At 35.1% G+C, this 18,658-nt stretch overlaps 1 protein-coding gene across 3 annotated transcripts; it reads right to left on the reverse strand.

Moving 5' to 3' along the window:
- Positions 1-2,039: 2,039 nt before the first annotated feature.
- Positions 2,040-17,248, reverse strand: LOC127863395 (uncharacterized). Of its 3 annotated transcripts, XR_008041044.1 has the most exons (7): positions 16,821-17,248; positions 16,482-16,631; positions 16,071-16,223; positions 13,561-15,839; positions 13,279-13,368; positions 12,879-13,027; positions 11,527-12,451 (listed from the first exon to the last, which is right to left on the reverse strand). XR_008041044.1 is itself a non-coding variant. In XM_052402916.1 (5 exons), the coding sequence occupies exons 1-5, from the start codon at positions 17,080-17,082 to the stop codon at positions 3,190-3,192; spliced, it is 636 nt and encodes a 211-aa protein (XP_052258876.1). In that variant the 5' UTR covers positions 17,083-17,248; the 3' UTR covers positions 2,040-3,189. The 3 variants fall into 3 exon arrangements, 2 of the variants coding, with proteins under 2 accessions (XP_052258876.1, XP_052258875.1); XM_052402916.1 differs by lacking the exons at positions 11,527-12,451; positions 12,879-13,027; positions 13,279-13,368; ... (1 more) ...; positions 16,071-16,223; positions 16,482-16,631 and adding exons at positions 2,040-3,260; positions 3,499-3,651; positions 5,048-5,197; positions 5,387-5,573 and having other exon boundaries at positions 17,008-17,248; XM_052402915.1 differs by lacking the exons at positions 11,527-12,451; positions 12,879-13,027; positions 13,279-13,368; positions 13,561-15,839; positions 16,071-16,223 and adding exons at positions 2,040-3,260; positions 3,499-3,651.
- Positions 17,249-18,658: the final 1,410 nt, after the last annotated feature.

Consider the following 18,658-nt stretch of genomic DNA (forward strand, 5'->3'; position numbering starts at 1 on the left):
GGAGACCTGGGGAACTGTAACAACTGGCGAGGCATCACTTTACTATCTCTCACCAGTAAGATCTTCAGCCGCATCCTCCTCCAACGAATCACAACAGCAGTGGACGGTATCCTTCGCCAGGAACAGACAGGCTTCAGGAAAGGCAAGTCCTGCATCGACCACATCTTCGTCCTGAGGCAGATCCTTGAGCAGTCCCATAAATGGAATGGATCCCTCTACTTGGTTTTTGTCGACTTTGAGAAGGCCTTCGACAGCCTGCACCGAGACTCCCTCTGGAAGATTCTGCGACATTATGGCATCCCTCAGAAACTTGCCAACGTCATCAGGTCCCTGTACGAAAACATTGAGTGCAGAGTCGTCCGCAACAACCAGCTCACTGAACCATTCATTGTGGAAACTGGAGTGAAGCAAGGCTGTTTCCTCTCGCCGCACCTCTTTTCAATGTCAATTGACTGGATCATGCGCCGTACCACAGAGGGAAGGAGGCAAGGAATACAGTGGACGCTGACCTCGCTGCTTGATGACCTGGACTACGCCGACGATATCGGGCTCTTGCTAGAAGGAACCAGGACATCCAGCACAAGACAAAACAGTTTGCACTGTCAGCAAGCTACATAGGTCTCAGGGTCAACATTGGAAAGACTCAGGTCATGCGGAAGAACACCAGAGTGGGCGACCCAATCACTATAAACGACCAGACTCTGCAAGAAGCGGACGAGTTCATTTACCTGAGCAGCAAGGTCACCACAGATGGAGACTGTGCAAGGGGAATCAAAACGAGAACCAGCAAAGCCAACCAAGCCTTCGCAATGCTGAAACCCATCTGGAGGACCACAAGTCTTAGCATGCACACCAAGCTCCGCGTCTTCAAGTGCAACGTGCTAAGCGTCCTTCTATATGGATCAGAGTGCTCGAAGACCACTGCTTCCATCGAGCACAAACTGGAAGTCTTTCAGAACAAGTGCCTGCGACGGATCATGAAAGTCTTCTGGCCAAACATGATAACGAACATGGAACTGCATGGACGATCGGGCTCAAACAGCATCGCTTAGACTATCGCTTTGAGGAGATGGAGATGGCTAGGCCACATCTGCAGAATGCCACCCGACTCGCTACCCAGGATGGCACTGAGATGGACTCCACAGGGGAAAAGAAACCGTTGACGACCGAAAGAGACGTGGCGCCGAACCGTGGAGCGAAAGCTCAACAACAGAGGCTTCACTCTGCAGACAGCATCCGCAACAGCAGCTGACAGACCAAAATGGCGCTCCCTTGCCGTCGCTTTAAGCACCAGCCGGCACAGAGAGGACTGAGTGAGTGAGTGAGTGAGTGAGTGAGTGAGTGAGTGAGTGAGTGAGTGAGTGAGTGAGTGAGTGAGTGAGTGAGTGAGTGAGTGAGTGAGTGAGTGAGCGAGTGAGACGGTTCAATAATATACCGGATTGGTAAATATGAATCGTATTGTCTTTCTATACAGAACAAATATTTCTGTTTTTGCATTTAGTTTCTAAACTTAACACATCGTTCTTCTTAAACTAAAGATTGTTTAGTTAAACCGGCATAAAACAGTAACCATTGAACAATAGCAGAACACATAAGAAAAGTTTGTATAAATATTCACCATTTACATTAAAGCAATGTATCATTACAGATTATTACAGAGCGAGCGAGCGAGCGAGCGAGTGAGACGGTTCAATAATATACCGGATTGGTAAATATGAATCGTATTGTCTTTCTATACAGAACAAATATGTCTGTTTTTGCATTAAGTTTCTAAACTTACCACATCATTCTTCTTAAACTTAAGATTGTTTAGTTAAACCGGCATAAAACAGTAACCATTGAACAATAGCAGAACACATAAGAAAAGTTTGTATAAATATTCACCATTTACATTAAAGCAATGTATCAAACGCAGAATAAGATAGCACCAACCGCTGAAAGTTTAGATGCGTATTATGAAATTTCTCTTGTTTTTCAACTGTGGTTTTACCTCTTCTCATCTAAATTTCGGCTATGGGTATTATAAAACAAACTATAAGCTTCATTGATATTTATTAATTTTATATAAATTTAAACATTGTTGTCTATCTTAAATGTTGATAATACAACATTTCATTAAAAAAACAAAACCAAAAGCATATCGTGGTTGAAATGTGGGTTCGGATAGATGAATTAAAATCTGTCGAATGACATACCTTTTCAGTATTCATGCGGAACAAAACACATTAACAAGATTCCGTTTTTACACGTAATCAATGTTTTTTTGTAATCGTACACCAGCATAAATAAGTTCAATATCGCAACACCTTTGAGATAAAAAAAGTTAAGATTAGTTCTCCTCAGTATCTTTCTTTTAATTCTCCTCCTCCTTATTATCTTCATCATCATTATCATCATAATCATCATCCACATCATCCACATCATCATCATTATCACCATCATCATCATCATCATCATCATCATCATCATCATCATCATCATCATCATCATCATCATCATCATCATATTTATCATCATCATCATCATCATCATCATCATCATCATCATCATCATCATCATCATCATCATCATCATCATCATCATCATCATAATCATCATCATCATCATCACCATAGTAAAAAAACGGTGTATGACGGTAATGATGATGACGATTAAGATATGATATGACGATGAATTTGATTATGTAAATAATAATAATGATGATATATTAACACAAATGCGCAAAGCTGCAGTGCCTACAGAGTGTTGATTAAATATATGCATGCATGTTGTTGCCATATTCATGCTGGTGAGCCATTATTGCGTTTGAATGTAATTCAATCAAACTCATTATGAACATATTTAGCGATGAGCTCAATATCTGTAATACTATCGGCAAATAATCAAATTGGAAACCCACGGCGCCATTGATAGTGGGATTTTGTAAGTATTAGTCGATCTTTAATCGATACCTATACTAGATGTATAAACAGTGACATTTTAGTTTAACATTACAACAATCAAACGACAGCTTAAATATGATTGGTGCATCTGAGTTAACGATTTATACGAACGGTATGACAATACTAAATGACGTTATATTCGCATGTATTCGTAATAGTTTTCACTTAACATGGAAACCATTTCTAGATATCGCCATGTCAAGGCAAATGTAACATGTTTGTACAACTTGTGCAGGACATGCTCTTGTTACACTTGTATTAATGGCTTGATTGTCTTGTCATTTTCCGTGTCTTCGTTTTTAAACAGCAATTTTCTCACTGAAAAAATGAAGTTGGATTTATCAATATCAACTTATGACGTGAATGTTTTTTACTGTTGTATGCACCTTTATAATTTAAATAAAATAATAATGTCACGTTCAAGTTGTTTAGATTTGGTAAATTGGCAGTAAGTGTGCCAATTTGAATTATTCTCGTGCAAATTTTATTTCCCGGTTTTATAAATAAACGTGTAAAAACATGTTAATTTACTTTTGACCTAAATAGTTAAAATTACCTGAGGTAATCAGCGTGAAAAACATCAAGGTAAAGACACCTCCTGTAAATACGGACAGGACAAAGAAGTACCCCGTAAGATCGGATGTCGAAAATCCCCCAGATTTGCCAACCATCGACGCAAAGAGAATGTAGCACAGAAGCATTAAAAGCTCTGAAATTACAAGAAATAAAGTGGTCAAACAAAATAATAATTTAACAAGATGGAGTTTCTAACTACACCTATTCCTATGTTTTATTTTATATTCGAAGCATTGATTGTACATTTAAACTCTCAAACTGGGTTTCTTTTTCGGTAGTCCAAATTTTTGACGCTCTTAAATATTAAGCTACTTTTTATATGGGTAATATTTGGAGCGTACAAAGGTTGAAAGACCAATTATGTGGTGGGAATTTTTTGTTCTTTGTCTATATTGTTGCGCAAGGATTTTGTGCGCAACATTCAAGCCCCGATATAAGACACTTAATAACAACGGATTGCAATAATATTTACATACCTGTGTAGATAATTCATTTCTCGATAATGTTCCGTAAAAATTATGTAATGACACTTTGAATTTTGCACGCCTGAGCAATTTAAATCCAACCACTATTCAATTTTTCAATATCTCTCGATTCGCTCGCTGTGTAGATATAAATCGATTACACGACCTCGATGTAAAGCATCTGGTTTAAAGTGGAAGAATAAACAGCGTAAAATACAGTTTGCGTTCGTCTGTTGTGGTGCAGCGCGTTACATAGTAAACCGATGTTATACTTTTCTGGATTAATTTAGCATTGTTTTTTTCTAAATTGACAATTAAAAAGTTCTGAAATAAATTACATCTTTTATTTTTATACTGTACATAAATAATATTGATACAGATCGTACAGTATACCGTCCTTTGTAACGTAGAATGTAAGTACATAAAACAACACAGACAGAGGTGCGAAAAAGACAGGCATAAACCCTTCCTGAAACTTAGAACAGTGAATAGAAACTGCACCATATCTGTTTTGAACATATGCTTATTAAATCGACAAAGTTAAGCATACTAGATCTAGTTACGTAAAAGTCGGTGTTAAAAGCTCATGTTAAATAAAATTACGCGTACACGTTACACAGTAATGCCTTCTTCTGATTGGTTCATATTTAAATCAGTTTCATGACATTGCTACAGGTCAGTGATTGTTTTGCGATTTAAGCAGAAGTTTAACTGAAGAATTTATGCCTTTCTAACTTCGAATCGACGATATTTAATGTAAAAATGAACTTCTGAATTAAAACTGAATGAGTTGGTAATGTTATTTTGCAATTTTACGCAAATTGATGAAAATTTAAACTTTCTGGTTCCCACCACAAAAAAGGTCCTTCAACGATGAGACGTTCCAAAGAATTTAGCCCATATAAAAAGTATCTCTAAATTCTTTGCGCGTCTTATAAATGAGACTACTTTTTCGGTTGCATTTACAGCAATATGATTTACTTGCGATGAAATAATGACAGGTAAAATAAGGGAATTATTTGTTGCAAAACAGGTATATTGTAGAATCATCAACTGTGGGCTTACCGATGAAGCATCCGAGTGCTGAGTGCTTAGCGAAGGACAAGGCATCCATATCCGTACTCTTTCTCAACCAGACCGCCGATATGAAAACGTGTATGCAGCCCAACAAAATAATGAAGTAGTTAACCCCTAGTATCAACACAAACATGACATCTGAAAATTACAATACGTTAAGTGTTAATACTTCCCTAATAATCCACCAAATATTCATTTTTAAAGAATAAATTGCAGTTTCAATTTCATAAAAAGAAACATAATATACAAGTTCAATCATTGACATAATTCTTAATCATCTGCGATTGCGTGCATATTTATGAGAATTTGCAAAAAATAATATCATACCTGGTTTTACATCCTGACACACTTCATAAGCGTTGGGTGTTTGAGAAACAACAATCATATTTTTAGGGCCATCATGGTCGTGCACCGCTCCACTGATGTTTGTAGATCCATGACACACTGTCATTATCATGAAATTGCCATAAGCGCGGACATTATCTTGACCACCGTCCTGGTTGAACAAATTCACCTTTACGTTCATCAATGGACGACCGATATAGACGAACATGAGTACAATCAGGCTAAGATCGCACGAATATCCATTTTGAAATATATTTGAATTGTTTACAGTACAATACTTATTGCAATAGTAAACGCCCAACACAATCGAGATGTTTATGAAATTTATTTTCCGTAAATTTAATTATTTGTTGAGGAAATTCTAAGCTACTGAAGTTGGTTTATGTTCGTTCTTCGTTTGCCAGCTGCGCATAATTGAATGACCTGGTTATATTCTACACTACGTACGTGTTTCTATATTAAGCATACGTATTTATTAATTGCATTAAATCAGCCATGGGGCTTTTATATTTTTACTTTAGCTTATTAACTAAAATTAAAGTATGAAAGATTGTAAAATAAATGTTTGGTATTTTTTTGCATGCCATTGCTCAATATTATTTAGAAATCGTAAACATATTTAAAAAGAGACAGCAACTACATAAACATGTTAATGTCTTTGGATACTATTGCAAAAACCGGTATGCAAAACAAAAACAGCTTTAAGATTTAATACCATAAACGTAATGCACATTTTAAACATACACAATACTTGGATTTTTAACAGATTTTGGTGTTACCAACTGGAAGTCTACGAATTTATATAGGTAAATTTTTTACAATTGTGGATGTCGTGCGAATGTGAATGTTTTTTAGCTTGTAGGTTTACTAGTTAATAAGTTGAACTGACATACATTTAAAGAACTTTTGATAAAAGCTCTGAATCGACTGACTGTGTAATTGCCTTTTAATCATGCCCGTCAAAACGTCTGCTTGTTAACATTTAGCTTGTCATCTGATTGCTGTCGATGAATGCATGGTTAAATATCTTATATGTATTTATTATCGTTGTGTAATTAAATAAACTGGTCATACAGATTTTGAAGGTGGTGCATGTTCAATGGTGCGGAAATCAAGATTTCCTCGTGCACATATTTGTAGATTTGGGTTTTCGACAGGCAAGCAGGGTAGAGCGTAGACGTAATTATCCCCACGTTTTTCGGAGAAAAAGTGGGGATATTGTATTGATGTGCGTCTGTCCGTCCGTCCGTCCTGGCCACCTGCTCCTCCTACACTATTAGCACTAGAACCTTGAAACTTACATACGTGGTAGCTATGAGCATATGTGCGACGGTGACAGTGACGGAATTTTGATCTGACCCCTGGATAAAAAGTTATGGGGGTTGGGGCGGGGCCGGGTCAGAGATTTTCACTTATTTTTATGCCCCCGGTATGGTGCATTGGCCATAACTTTTACAATATTGATGATAGCAACTTGATATTTGGCATGCATGTGTATCTCATGGAGCTGCACATTTTGAGTGGTTAAATGTTAAGGTGAAGGTCATCCTTCAAGGTCAAAGGTAAAAAAAAACAAATCCAAGGGAAGTAATAAGCTTTAAAGGAAGGTAAGTAAATAACCTGCCAAATGATATAAAAAATTTAAATAAATCAAAGTGGCGCATAGAGTTACACAATGCAGGTCGGACCTCAAAGACCTCGTGAAGAGGCCGGTAGGATCTGTAAATAAACTCTGATATACACACACAGTTACACAGTAGTGGCGCAGAGATTTATTAAGTATTCAATTGTTTGTGTTAACTCATATGTGAAATGGTTTAGCTCAATCTAATGTTTATACAAGGGATTATACAATATTGGTGCAAAGGGACACCTGTCAGACACCATATTTCAAAAATTGAATCCATTCTTTCTAGTGATCTCGAACTTATTAGTGAGTGGTTAGTTGACAATAAACTGTCCCTAAATCTTGGTAAAACGGAGTCCATATTGTTTGGCTCAAAGCCCAAACTTAGGTCAAATCCTAAGTTAAATGTCTCTTGAAATGGTGTGTCAATTACTCCATCAAGTTTTGTTTAGTACCTAGGTGCTATATTGGACCAGTGCCTGTCTGGTGAAACCATTGCTAGGTCAGTTATTACAAAGGCAAACTCCAGGTTAAAGTTTCTATACAGAAAAAGTAAGTTCTTAACATTGCACACCAGAAAACTCCTAGTCATGTCCCTTATACAGTGCCACTTTGAGTATGCCACCTCCTTTTGGTACCCTGGTCTTATTCAGTCACTTAAATAAAGGCTTCAAACTACACAAAACAATGTGATTAGATTTGTTCTGAATATGGATAACAGATCCCATGTTGGTCAGGAACAGTTTTCATACTAAGGTTGGTTGCCTGTTTCAAAAAGAGTAGATCAGGTCATACTAAGTCATGTACATAAGGTTAAAAATGGCCTTGCACCAGAGTATATGGGTGAGCATTTTAGCCATTGTCAGGCGTGCATAATCTATGTTCTAGGCCCAATATGGTAGCTCAGCCATAATCTGATCATTTTGCTGATAATTTTACATTTGTAGACTCTGGTCGTTTTTCCAAACCAAGAGTAGGTAGTTTTGGTTCTAAAACATTTACAAATAATGGTATCAGTCTATGGAACAATCTTCCACAAAACATCAGGGATGTATCTAAACCTAACCATTTCAAGGGTGCCATCAAAAAACACTTTTTGCAGTCTTTATAGATTTGTATAGTATAATCTTTAGGATGAATTTTATGTCCTTTTAAAAAAGTGTAATGCATTTTTAAGTCTTATGATCATTACGATGCAATGTTCTCCTATTTTTATTTTTTTTATTTTCAAACTCTTAGTGTGCTACAAAGTGTGTTTATTAACTACATATGCAGTGTGATACTTTCTAAAGCAACTTCTGTGATATAATGAACATGTGATAATATTTGTCATAACTTAATCAGTAATATACTTGATATATTAAACAGTACATATTTGATACATATAAATTATTAAATATTTAATACATGACTGTTTCATGGTTACTGCCACCAATATCAAGGACTACAATGGAAATAAGTGAAAATCATTCTTCTCTTTTTTTTGTTATCCTTGGTATTGTGTGTGCATTCCATGGTTTACTATATATATTGCTGTGATAATATATTTCATGTTGTCTGCATTATGTAGTAACTATGTTATGTTCATATTTTACCAAATAAAATCAAATCAAATCTGTATATGAGAGAAGAGATAGAATGCAGTCAAGCATAAAAAGCATTAGAAACTCACGGAATATAGCCTCAAGAATCTATAAAAGGGCTGAAACTTTCAATTTGTGCAATTACAATTTTAGACTCATTACTGAAAATCTGTGAAAATGTTCAAGTGGGAAAATGTGAGAAACATTTAAAGCAAGATGGACTTTGAACAGGCACATCAAAGACAGATATGAAATTCAACATATTCATTGTTGTGTACAAGATTGCGATAGAAAATTTTTTGAGACGCTACTATTTAGTCAACCATTTAACCTCAAAACATAACTTTTCCAAAACAGAAGCAAGAAGATTGGCTATAAGAGAGCATGTTCAGTCATCTCATAAGTCATTCCAAATAGGATGACAAGTACATAATTGACTTCAGTGAAGTTGATTCATTAGGAGCAGGATTAGGAGGAGAAATTAGGGTATAGATTTTCACTCATTTTTTAGGTTATTTTACATTAACTTCTTCATTTCTACATTGAATTACTTCAAAATTATACTGAACATCTCTTATGACAATACGGTCAATCTCAACTATGCTTGGCCCCATTACCAACCCTGGGGCGCCCCTGTGTCAAACATGCGGCGTGGTGATACGCGTCGGCCTCTGCCGTTGAAATCGTTATATTTACGTATGCTCGGTTTAAAGGTTTATGTTATGTTTTATGTGTTTCAGTGAGTTTTATAAGAGCAGACGGATGACTTGAGATAGAAAAGGGAATTGGTTCCGGGCATAATTGAGTATACGTATTATACTCCATTTTTCTCAGTTCTGTGTACGTGGTTTTATAAAAGAATACCTAAATGTTTACGATATTGTAATAGCTAATTATATGCATATTTCTCTAACACTAGAGGTTTCAGGCGGTGATGAAGGCACCTAGACACATGTCTTGAGCTATGGGTTTCCATACGTCCCCCTGCCATTAAAAGAAAAACAAAGAAAAAGAAAAAGGTTTTTACGATGTAAAATAGTAATGTGCACGCTTAATATGTTAAACAGTAAACGTATGATAAAAGACTTGTTTTCTTTTCTTTTCAAAGTTACAATGAATGCTTTATTTTCATGTGTGCATGTAACAGCTTTACAATCATTAGTGTTTACACGTTAATAACATTAAACTATGCATATTACTTCGATTGCTACAGCGAATCAGAAGTAATTTACCCGGTACATAATTAGACATTCTTTATTATATGGATTTGTGTTTTAGTCTACATCCAGAGCCATGACAGGTTCGACATACAGCTACTTGGCATCGTGTGGAATAGACGCTGTTGGTTTGGTAACCACAAAATTACCAAATCGACTCGAGTAATTATCATGCAACAAAAAATATGCTGTTTTCACACTCAACAAAGTGTCTAATTTGCCATCAGTTGCGAATACACCCACACGCGTTTAAGACGTCGGTAAACTATCCATGATGTGTAAGTAGTAAAGTCGGAACAATGTGTTCTACAATCTGTCATCAATAGGAATATAGTGCGTTCCATACCTTGTGTACGGTAAATGTAATCAATATGAAGGGGTGTTGTATTTCATCGTCACTGTCCTCATATAACATTGGTGCTAACAAGTGTCAATATAAATAAATCATCCGCAGGGCCCTGGATCATCGGATGGGCCAGAGGGTAGGGATTCTTTCTTTTTTCGGGCATTTACAAAATAAGTAAACACAATTCAAAATAAATTATTTCACAACATGCAAGTCACACGACATCTACGATTTATCCACGTATTTATTTAAATATCCGATTTTGAAATCTATATTTGTGTGTTCCCTTTTTGATGTTGGCCTTCTATTTTGAGGTTTAAGAATGGCATACATATTGGCAAATACGTTTATGTGTTGACAACGAGTTAAGCTGAGCATAGTCAAGTAGTGCGGCATTATCAAGGCCAAATGTAGAAGACGAAATTATGCCGGGCAAATATACGTATGTATTATATGAATTGATATTGATGAAGAAATGGAAGCAGTTGCCAGGTCTGTGTTATGTGAGTCATTGAGCTTCGTATTAAAATTGTATAATTCGCAATATTATCAAACAAGCATGAGTGTATAGTCTTTTTAGTAAGCTGTGTGATATACTTTTAAATATGAAGATTATGCGAATAAAAACATTAAACAACAAAAAGTGTGAATAAAATATGTTTCTCCTACCGCTCAATGAATGTATAGAATTACATTTTGTATTATATAACCCGCCCTGTACATTTTTTGACGAATTTCTTTTTCCAGTTAAGCCAATATTCGATGGAAGTAAGACAATAAAACTTCAACAATTATTTATATATATTCCTTCCTTCTGAACTGCACCTGAGTGACTGATGACATAAGCACTTGACAATTTCATTGCATCATTCGGTTCAATGACGTTTCACATTAGCAACACATTCGCATTACTATTAATTATTTCTGTTTTTGGAATATTATCATATTATTTTAAGAAGTGTTGGAATGAATCACTGGAATGAAACAGGCGATATATTTTCTATCATTTTTAATGTACACGAAAACGGGAGTTCCTTGTGCGTTGATAACCACTGACATAAAGTCTTCAGAGCAAAGTGGCCTTCTTCAACGAGAATTGAGTGTAATAAAGTGGAAAACTGACGTAAAGTTTAAAAAAGTTATATTTTTTACGAATAAGTATTTTTTTTCTTTAGTTGATTCATCCAAAAGGTACAGTCTCGGCAAATCTCGCTATTCGTATGAATTCTTCAAAATCATACGGTAATCATACATTTCCAACAAATGATTGACCGATTTATAAAACTGTATTGGTGATACAACGAATAAGAGCATGTCTCATGATCGACTCACAAACAGTAAGAAAAACAAACAGACATACTTTTTATTCAGACTTGTAAACGAGTACATCGTCTTCATACTTAAATATACACATTGATTTCTGTCACGTAAATAGGTATAACAACATAACAAGATAACAAACTTTGAGAATATAAATATAATTATATAAATGCAATCGACGGCAGGAACACGTAATTTATTTCGATGTGGTTATGAAATTCATTTAACAGTATTATTTTGGATCGTATTTCTGAAAAAAAGTATCTTTGATGTTTTACATACATAAGCAATTTACGCTTTGTCACATGAAGTTAATCACTTTAATTCAATATGTTTTCAGCTTGAATCGAACTCAAAATGAAAGTAAAAATAAAACAAACGCCCACGGATATAATTACCACTCATTGCGAATGGTAAACACACAAAATCATCGCCATATGGCAACCCAATTATAATGTTTATAAATATAAAGCTGAGTTCATCTTTTATAAATATCCTATCAATAAAAAATTAACTGCCGCAAATAGTCAAGATTATATACTTGAAGAATAAGTGTTTTATTTATTTCCTTAACATGTCATAAGTTTGTACATGTAGGCTCAGGTCACTCGTGTTGAACGGAAACTTTGAACGTTGAATCTTACTTGACGTGAGATAATGGTTTATCTTTTACTGATCATTATAATACAAAAAGGCGCCAAGAATTGAACAGCTTAATATCAGGAAATACATTCACAACATTATAGTACAATTAATATGCAATAACCAGCAAGTAATCGTTCCTGCAGCAGTAAAGTAATAATTGCATGCCGTTGATTTAAGACGCTCTTTTCGTTCACGACAACTCAAAAGCGTTACGGACAACGTTCATTTAAAGTTTGCATGCATGCACTTATGGTTTGACGCCATGATTGTTATCATCGTTACTCCAAGGAAGCTTTCTTCCGGAAACAACTACAACAAAAAGTACAGTACGTTTTTTAAATAGAGTATTCTACATAAAAACTCACTGAAACTGAGTTTGTATTTTTTTAAACATTCTAACATAAGGTTAATAAAAAATAACACTTTTGTTATTAACTAAAAACAAGAGATGTGTTTGTCAGAAACACAATGTCCCCTACTGCGCCGCTTTAAATCCATATATTTGACCTTTGACCTTGAAGGATGACCTTGACTTTGACCTTTCACCACTCAAAATGTGGAGCTCCATGAGATACACATGCATGCCAAATATGAAGTTGCTATCTTCAATATTGCAAAAGTTATGGCAACTGTTAAAGTTTGCACAAACAAACAAAGCAACAAACCAACAAACCAACAGACAGGGCAAAAACAATATGTCCCCCACTAAAGTGGTGGTGGGCATAAAAATGTATACCTGATATAATGAGCGTAGTGAACGTTAGTTTAAGAAGACACGCAGTTAGACGGTCGTTGAATAGAAGAAGGTTGTCAGGTCAGCAGTTGAGAACTCCAATGAGTTGGCAACCACAGTCGCAAAGAGGAAGCAGACGATCATAACAAACTCTGAAATGATGACAACATAACCAAATCAGTTTACGAACTGATTCAACAAACACTTGACCGTAGCGTTTCTAACTGAACATGCACTTTTGCCATAGCTTGGAGGAATAAAACGTGTTTTTTATCGATATATATATATATATAATCAAAATGATTTCCTTTATTAACACTTTGCATTTCATTCTACTCTTAACGAAAAAAATGAAAGGGTTTGTAATAGATTGATTAAAGATATGCATCAACAAACAGCTTACCGATGCACAATCCGAGTGTAACGAGTGCCTCGAACTGAATGTTCTTCCGTTTTCCGAGGAACGTTGCTGACATAAACACGAATGTGATACCTGAAATTCGCCTATATTAGTTAACACGTGTAAACGATATTGATATCGGGCAAAGAAATTAGTGGCTTAATCATGTCATGTAAGTATATAACAGTTCCATTTCTATTTAATAAATTGATCTGCAATTAAATAGTAGGCAGAAGAATAATTATATTTAAATTAAACATGATGCGACATTAGGTTATATCATACTTTTGTCATCCATGCAATCCTCACAGCAATGTTCTGTGTTAGCAGCAACAATTTTATTTCCAGTAGAATGATCCACACAGTCATCAACGTTTTTCACCTCGGAACTTCTGTTTTGAGATTCATGACAAACGGTGATTTTCAGGAAATGTCCATGTCTGCTAAAACTGCCCTGGTCGGGTTTCTGGTCAAACAAATCTACTGTTACATTCATAAGAGGCCTTCCGATATAGAAAAACATCAGTACTTTAGTGATAATAAGCGCTCTGACTTTCACATTTGAATAGCGCGAAATTATAATCATTGTAAAGCTATCTATATGCCGAACAAACAATAAACTTCGAAGGAGATCAGCTCATTACCAATCCGTTGTAATTGGTTTCACTGAAGTGAGCTGTTCACGTACATTGGACTTGGTATTGGACATCTTGATTTTAGTGTTGCTATTTTAAGGTCGACCAATATATTAGCAAATACAACTAAATAAACTAAAATCATTTAGTTACAGAGTTGACAATTTAAATAGTGAATTGGCATTACAGAATTATTTATCAATGATATGGCAGATATATAAAAGATATTTGTTCATGTCAGTATAAGATCGTTTGTTATTTCACGAGTGATCATAGAAAATATATTTTATCGAGTGGCGCAGCCACGAGTGAAAATATTATTTGTCTATGATCACGAGGCAAATATACAGAGGTGTAGAGTATATTGTACGATAGTATTGTAATGTCATGAGTGATCATATAAAACATCTTATTACGTGTGGTGCCTCCACGCGTGAAAATATCTCTTATAAATGCGCACGAATGAAAGATGAATACGATTTGACACTAAAGTCAACAGATCCTCCTTTTGTTTTTTAAGATTTCTTTGTGCTTCATAAAAGTGTGTGTATTGTGGTTTCATATGATAACGCATAGGTCGCTTTGTGCCGCCGTGGAAAAAAAGAGTTAATTATTTTATTTTATTGTATCCGTTGTTTTCTATTGTTGACAATATTTAAATTTACCCGCATAATTGTTTTATTTACATATTTTTTTTAAAGTCCTCAAAAACTTGGAATTAAGCAAGAGTAAAGATAGTTAGTACTGCCATCAGCGCTTTGATTTAATTTATTCATAAATGTAAGTGTTGTGTTAATGTCGGTGAGCTATTTATGCGTTTGTACTTGTAATGAACAAACGCACTATGACATAATTGTTGGTGATCTCATTTTCTGGAAAACTCAAGGCCAATATTCGCCGAGTTGGAAAACCAACACTCCATACACATGGTAATTTTATTGACAAGAGTATTAGCCACTCCTTAATCGATACATATACTCGAAACATAGACAAGGACTAAAGTAATGCAACGTTGAAAACATTTTAACGACAGCATAAATATGATTGCTGCTTCTGTGTATACGAATAGTTTGTCCGTACTTCATTTGACAATTGTTTATTTTCTGCGGTGCGTACGTGTTGCTTTATAAAACATACTTATAAATTCCATGACACTAACTTATTGGTCTAGTCTTTTGTGTGTTTTGTATAGTCATGAACTGGGATTCCAAATAATAGACGATTGAAAAGTCTGGTTCATTGGAATTTCACAATAACTATTAAACATTAATTAAATGCAATTGAAGATGGAAATATAAAACGTTATTTGAGCTGTTAAATTGCCATTTATTGTTGACTACATACAGTACCCTTATATATCAAATAACAATCACACGTTTCCAAAATGAAACACAGCAAAGTCTATTAATCAAAGTTTTGCGGTTTTTTTCGTTGTCGCGGATTGAAATTGAAAACAGCAAATCGTTTATAATGGCTCAATAAACTGCAAGTATTGACAAGAAATTTTGGTCAGTTATTCATATGTTTAAATTTGTAACAAACTGACGAAATTTTTGACAATTATTGCTGAGTGCATTGTCTGAAAACCCCAAGGAAAATAAACGCCGAGTTGGAGAACCTCCGCTCCATGCACATATTTTTTTTCATGAAAATACTTTTTGCCGCTCTATATTCGATTCATATATTGAATGAATAAAAATGGACATACATAGCATACCATTATAAACAGGTCAACGACAGCATAAATACGATTGCTGCTTATGAGTTAACGATCAATGTAAACTGTACGCCAGAACTGAATGACGCATGTCAAGGCCAATGCAACCTGTTTGTATGCCATGTGCAGGGCGTGCTCTTATTACTCTTTTATTAATGGTTTAATTGTCTTGTCATTTTCTGCCTCTTTGTTTTTCAACAGCAATTCTTTCCCTGAAAGAAAATGAAGACGGTTCTATGTCTATAAACTTATGATATTTTTTTTACTGTTGTATGCTTCTTCATATAATATAATATAATGTCACGTTAGAGTAACTCAGTTTTGAAAATTGTCAGTAAGTGTGCCTATTGTAATTACCCTCGTATAATAGTTCTATCCCGGTTATATTTAAAAAAAAGCTTTTAAACACAATTAGTTTTTTTCACTACAACAATAAAACTTACCCGAGATAATCAGAGTCAACAACATCAAGGTAAAGACACCTCCTGTAAATACGGACAGTGCAAAGAAGTAGCCCGTAAGATCGGCTGTGGAAAATCCACCAGATTTGCCAACCATCGACGCGAATAGAATGTAACACAGAAGCATTAACAGATCTGAAATTACAAGAAATACAGTGGTCAAACAATATAATAATTTGACAAGATGGAGTTTCTAACTACACCTATTCTTATTTTAATTTTATATTCGAAGCATTGATTGTACATTTAAACTCATTAACTCTCAAACTGGGTTTCTTTTTCGGTTGCATATACAGCAATATGATTTACTTGAGATGAAATAATGACACGTTAAATAAGGGAATAATTTGTTGCAAAACAAGTATATTGTAGAATCATCAACTCTCAGCTTACCGATGAAGCATCCGAGTGCTGAGTGCTTAGCGAATGACAAGGCATCCATATCCGTACTCTTTCTCAACCAGATCGCCGACATGAAAACGTGTATGCAGCTCAACAAAATGATGAAGTAGTTAGCCCCTAGTATCAACACAAACAGGACATCTGAAAAATAAGATACGTTTAGTGTTAATACTGCCCTAATAATCCACCAAATATTCTTTTTTAAAGAATAAATTGCAGTTTCAATTCCATAAAACTAAACATAATACGCACGTTCAATCATTGACGTAATTCTTAATCATCTGCAATTAATCGCATATATATTAGAATCGGTAAAAAATAATATCATACCTGGCTTTACATCCTGACACACTTCATAAGCGTTGGGTGTTTGAGAAACAACAGTCATATTTTTAGGGCCATCATGGTCGTCCACCACTCCACTGATATTTGTAGATCCATGACACACCGTCATAATCATGAAATTGCCATAAGCGCGGATATTATCTTTACAACCGTCCTGGTTGAACAAATTCACCTTTACGTTCATCAATGGACGACCGATATAGACGAACATGAGTACAATCAGGCTAAGGATCGCACGAATATCCATTTTGAAATATATTTGAATGGTTTACAGTACAATACTTATTGCAATAGTAAACGCCCAATACAATCGAGATGTTTATGCAATTTATTTTCCGTTAATTAAATTATTATTTAACAAATTCTAAGCTACTGACGTTGGTTGGTTTATGTTCGTTCTTCGTTTGCCAGCTGCGAATAATGACCTGGTTATATTTTACATTGCGTACGTGTTTCTATATAAAGCATACTTATTAATTGCATTACGTCAGCCAGGGGGCGTTGTTTTTTTTTTTTATGTATAGCTGGGATTCCCAAAATAATATATTATTGAAAAAAAATGTTTCAATTTAATAATAATTATATTAAAATAATATATATAATAATTATTTAACAATGCTTTGTCACACAGCTGAATCTATGACTAACCATTTTGGGCGCTTGGGGGGTGAAATTGTAGCGCATGTGCACCTCATTTTATTTTCCGCAGACTTTCGTCGCATGGGTTTTAGACTATCAACATAAAAGATACATTTTGTACAAACAAACTGTTTCCCTTTTTGAAGAACAATTTAAGCGTCTCAATAATGCAAGCATGTATTTGCATTTATAATAACAAAAGATTGAAACGCGGTTACAGAATACTAATATTAAAAACATGTCCACTTAATGCTACTGTACGAACAATACTCACCAACCAGTAACATGTGACTGTTCGTCATTTCCTAACAAACCATGCAGTGTTGATATTGACTTTCAACAAGCAATCTCGTATAGACTGTACTGCCATGAATTCAGCTGTGACGAATTAGACTTAGACATAAAGCACAATTAATTACACACATTTAACATGTGCCTTTAACAATTCATTGAAAGCACAAAAGTAAAAAACGCGAACGAAACAGTCAGCATTTTTGCTTTTTTTTCAAAATGTTCGTATTTGTAGACTTCATTTTCCCTCCATGAAATCGACATAGATTAATCCTGTCCATTTGCAAATCATTAGATTCAGATGGTTAAAAATCAAGAGTGCTTTTACCTTCAGGTCAACAAACAGCAAACAGAGTGAGTTAGTCTGACAGGAAACATATTAAGGGATTCATATGTTAATGAGCATCTGACAATGCTTTGCTACTGCCGGGTGGATTTCCAAATTTTCGGAAGTGAAGTGTTCTTTTCTTACCATCCGATAAGTGCCAGAACGATGCGCATAGTCAGTACCTGGAAACAGCTACACAGTCCGTGTTACGAAATATTAGTTAAACATCATTTGCTCGCGTATTGCATCATTTGCGTCAAAATATTGTATTACCAAAGCCAAATAAGGATCTGTTCCGAACGTGTCAACAGCTCACTAGCAAACTGCTTTTCAGCATTTCAGTGCATGAAGAGAAAAACTCCATGCCATGGGCATTGATCCCTTGCTTAACTTGAAAAGGGTTTCTACTGTCAACAGTGTATACACTAAGAAAGTCTGTTCAGAGAGAATCACAATTGCATTATTATTGCTATAATAAAATTTCAATAAATTATAAGTTAGAAGTTTAAAGCCATTAAATAGTGTGACGAAATAATCTGTTCTATCATTTTAAACTTAAACAATA

The sequence above is a fragment of the Dreissena polymorpha genome, unplaced genomic scaffold, assembly GCF_020536995.1.
Source record: "Dreissena polymorpha isolate Duluth1 unplaced genomic scaffold, UMN_Dpol_1.0 chrUn007, whole genome shotgun sequence".
NCBI lineage: Eukaryota > Metazoa > Mollusca > Bivalvia > Myida > Dreissenidae > Dreissena > Dreissena polymorpha.